Source organism: Rutidosis leptorrhynchoides, chromosome 9 (genome assembly GCF_046630445.1).
Source record: "Rutidosis leptorrhynchoides isolate AG116_Rl617_1_P2 chromosome 9, CSIRO_AGI_Rlap_v1, whole genome shotgun sequence".
Classification (NCBI taxonomy): domain Eukaryota; kingdom Viridiplantae; phylum Streptophyta; class Magnoliopsida; order Asterales; family Asteraceae; genus Rutidosis; species Rutidosis leptorrhynchoides.
Window position 1 is genome coordinate 360,779,863 of NC_092341.1, and position 4,273 is coordinate 360,784,135.

Consider the following 4,273-nt stretch of genomic DNA (forward strand, 5'->3'; position numbering starts at 1 on the left):
GGCCTCCCCTTCCAGCTCACATATTGTTTGTCATCAAGCTTGTCGACATATTTTAAAAATAATATATATTATATATAATTTATATTAATTATATATATAATATATTATATTCACGTGCATAGTTGACTTGTAATTTTCGTTCCGATAAGTCGTACGTCGTCACTCGACTTATGTCCCGGTATACTGAGAAAACTTGTACTTTACTTTTCGTGAATCGTACCTTTGTCAAAATATAGTCTTAAATCATCCATAAACTATACCACTGTAGCAAGTTACTGTAGCAATTTCACTGTAGCAAATAGTGATTTTCGAAAACACTGTAGCATTTTGTGTACTGTAGCAATTTGAAAATGTTACTATCGTTTACTAAATAACTTGAAATTATATATATGTATATATCTTTTTAATATACATAAATCAGTTTTTAAATACACATTGGAAGTTATTTATAAATAAATTTTAATAATAAATATTTCAACTTATCGTATATATTCAAATAGATATTTAAACCAATAAGTTTAATGTACGGTATCAAATAATTAATACATTGTTACATTTTCAAGTTATAGTATATATGTATTTATTTACATATAATTGTTCGCGAATCGTCGAAAATAACCGAAGGGTATTTAAATATATAAAAGTAGTTCAAAAATTTTGAGATTCATTTTTACAGACTTTGCTTATCGTGTCGAAAATGTTAATCATACAAAGATTAAGTTTAAATTTGTTCAGAAATTTTCGGGTCATCACAATATATCATTTTGAAAAGAAAAAAAAAATGAATAAAAGGATAAATCACTGCTCCATCAATTAATCTACATTTGATTTCTTATCCAAAACCAAAGTTGTACGTTGCAAGAGAGTTTGAGCCACTTTCTATCTGATTCAATTCATTTACAAGCGTGGGCCACGGTATTTAAGGTTTTTACTTTACATACCCAAAAATAGATTAATCTTACAAAAGTAGACCAAATTAATTACATCCCAATTTAGAGGATTAGTGTCCTATTTACATCATTCAAAATTTCATTCCAAACTCATTCTCTCGTGCTACTATCCGTCTCTGATCCTTTTTACTCCCATTCTTCAACGTCATTTTGCACAAAAACATGAACTTGTTTCCTTCTTCGAATCAACCACACATCACGATTTCTGAGCCATTTAATTGTTTTAACGGAAAGAATGAAGAGTCGACGAAAACAATACCCTTTTTTAGCTTTCTTTCTCTCGATCCGTGCAAGCTCCCAAGTAACTCAAGCTCGTGTATTAATATTGAGGATGATGAAAATGTGAACGTAGCATTGCATATTGGGCTTCCTACCATAAACGATAACGTTATTGTCATCGACGATGATGGCTCTAATGAGGATGATGATAATAATAATGATAACAACCCTAATAACAAAAATAAAATGGAGGCACGAATGCCCGCTAATGTTGAGTATTGGATACCTAGTCGTGCTCAAATACTCGCCGGTTTTACTCACTTCTCTTGTCATATATGTCATAAAACCTTCACTCGTTATAACAATCTTCAGGTGATCAATATTCTCTTTACTCAATATATAAAAACTTTGTAAGCTTGTTAAGTGACACACTCGCAAACCTACGTTATTTAGTATTTATGTTCATCGATCTTAGATGGCATAACACATACATTTAAGCCTGAAAAAGCCTAGAAATTTTTAATTTGACTGATCAGGGTATCAGCCCCCATGGCAATATAAAATATAGATATAGATAGTTATCAACACACATCATATATACATGATAACCTGCACTGTACGTACCCAATGCACAATTTTAATTGAGATACCATTACGTTTATCTTTACATGTCGTCTCTAGCTGACATGGGAAGTCAATTTGTATCAAATTTTTATATCGTAGAAATATATTTGATAAGTGATTTCTAGTAATTGGTAGATGCACATGTGGGGTCATGGATCGGAATATAGGAAAGGAGCGGAGTCACTACGTGGAACACAACCACGAGCAATGATAGGCGTACCATGCTATTGTTGCGAGGAAGATTGCAAGAACAACATTAATCATCCGCGGTCTAAGCCACTTAAGGATTTTAGGACACTTCAAACTCATTATAAAAGGAAACATGGGACAAAGTGTTTTTCGTGTCGAAAGTGTGGGAAAAGCTTTTCTGTGAAAGGCGATTGGCGAACACATGAAAAGAATTGCGGAAAACGGTGGTTATGTATTTGCGGATCGGATTTTAAGCACAAGAGATCGCTTAAAGACCATATTATCTCTTTTGGTGTTGGCCATTTTCCGGCACCACCATCTCACTTGGTAGAACTTTCCTAGGTTATTAAATAAAATAAATAATATTCTTGCATTTTTTTCATATATGGTTTGGTATATAATAATTTTTGTTTGTTTTTTATCCATGTAAAGTTGATATGGGTTGTTTATTCGAATTTTACACTTTTTTTAGTGATCAAATTAAAAAAAAAAAAAAAAACAGCAATTTATCCGAAGACCGAGTATAACCCTAACAAACGGGTATTGGTTGATTTAAGACTAACGTACTAATTGCTATATTGGTATGGGCTGGGCTGCCGTATTTAATAGCCCACTTTATATTTCCGGTCATACCCTTCAACAAAGTATTTGTGTTTTGTTACATTTTCAAAAATGAAAATTTTGTTAAGAATGAGTAATGACACCTGATAAGCTACTATATAATGCGGGAAAAAGTTATGAAATGGTTAGTAAAATTTTACAAATTATGGCACTTGATCCCAAAATATTTGCATCTTTTCCAAAATATATGCAAGAGTAGAAACCAATTTGTGACAGATAGTAGAAAAAATGGAATACCTTTATTGTAGTAATGTATAACAATCAAACATTCACCCAAACACTTGAAGCTAACAGGAATTCAAATTAAGTCATCCTTCAAATAATTACAAGTGTTAAATGATCTATCATAACCTTGTTTTTTTTAGAAGAAATTTTATTAAAAAATTAGCGAAAAGCTAGGAAAAATACAAAAAAAAATACAAGAATTACAAGGAAAACAAAGCAGATTGCAACCAAATGTTCCAGTTACAAGATTTTTTTCTATATCTAGCGGAGATCCAATTGAAACTTGTTGTTACAATATTGTCGACTACATGGTTCTTCCGGAAGCTTTTATCCTTAAAGATTATGCTGTTTCTCAATCTCCATATGTTCCAAAGTGTAGACATTATAATTATGGTGACAATGAGCCTCTCGTTACGTTGAATAGGAACATCATCTATCCATGCCCAGAGGTTAGCCAAAGAAGACCAAGAAGAAAATGATATGTTCGACCAAAATAATATTTTCGCCCATATTTGTTTGCTAGTCATACAATGAATAAAAAGATGATTATGGTCCTCGAAAGTTTTATCACAAAGACTGCAGCCTGAATTTTCAAGTTCGATACCGCGGGATAAAAGGTTATCTTTTGTCGCTATCATAACCTTGTATAGTAGCTCTTGTGTTAGTGGTATGTCCCTCTTAGCGAGAGGTCAGGAATTCGACTCCCGTGGGGTGCAGTATTGCACACAAGGTTGCCTATTAACCATTGAATTCCACCCAATGTGTCTTCCGCACATGGTGATGTGGGGGCAGTGGTGGAGGGGGGTTTTACCGCTCGTGCCCTCGAATTGTGCCGGGTTTTCTACTGGACAACAGTTGAGGGCGGGTTACGCAACTGCGAAAAATGAACACTTGGGTGGCTTAGTTTCCCTTGTTTGATCCTAAACTGTTGTTAAAAAATGATCTATCATCATGTCCATTAAATTTAGCGATATCATGATACACTTCTCTTTTGAGTTGTTTCGACTAGAGAGGCTACTTTTCAAATATCACCATTCACAAAGTGTAGCGACCCGACAAAATCGTCATTGACGGCGCCGTCTACTTAGGTCCCGTTACGTGGTCATAAGTCTTTAAAATAACGTTTGACCAAAGATATGTCGCATTCATTTCAAATGTAAGAGTGTTTCAAAGTTTACAAGAATTGTTCAACCAAAAGTTATGATACTAAGTTATAAGTATACTTGAAACCTATGCGACACAATTTTAGGTAAAGTCAAAAGACGCTCCATGTATGCACATATACTCGACATCCAATGCAAGTATCAATAGTAATGAGCGGAAGCATGTATCACATATCGTTCAAAGACATGAGAAAAACATAGAAATCTATCAACGAAAACGTTGGTGAAATCATAGGTTTAAGTAAGTAAGTACAAATGAACCACAAGATTTATATCATTGAA

The 4,273-nt window shown here is 33.5% G+C and overlaps 1 protein-coding gene across 1 annotated transcript; it reads left to right on the plus strand.

Moving 5' to 3' along the window:
* Positions 1 to 1,112: 1,112 nt before the first annotated feature.
* On the plus strand, positions 1,113 to 2,324 carry LOC139869252 (protein TRANSPARENT TESTA 1-like). Its single transcript, XM_071857570.1, has 2 exons — positions 1,113 to 1,541; positions 1,929 to 2,324. The coding sequence occupies exons 1-2, from the start codon at positions 1,113 to 1,115 to the stop codon at positions 2,322 to 2,324; spliced, it is 825 nt and encodes a 274-aa protein (XP_071713671.1).
* Positions 2,325 to 4,273: the final 1,949 nt, after the last annotated feature.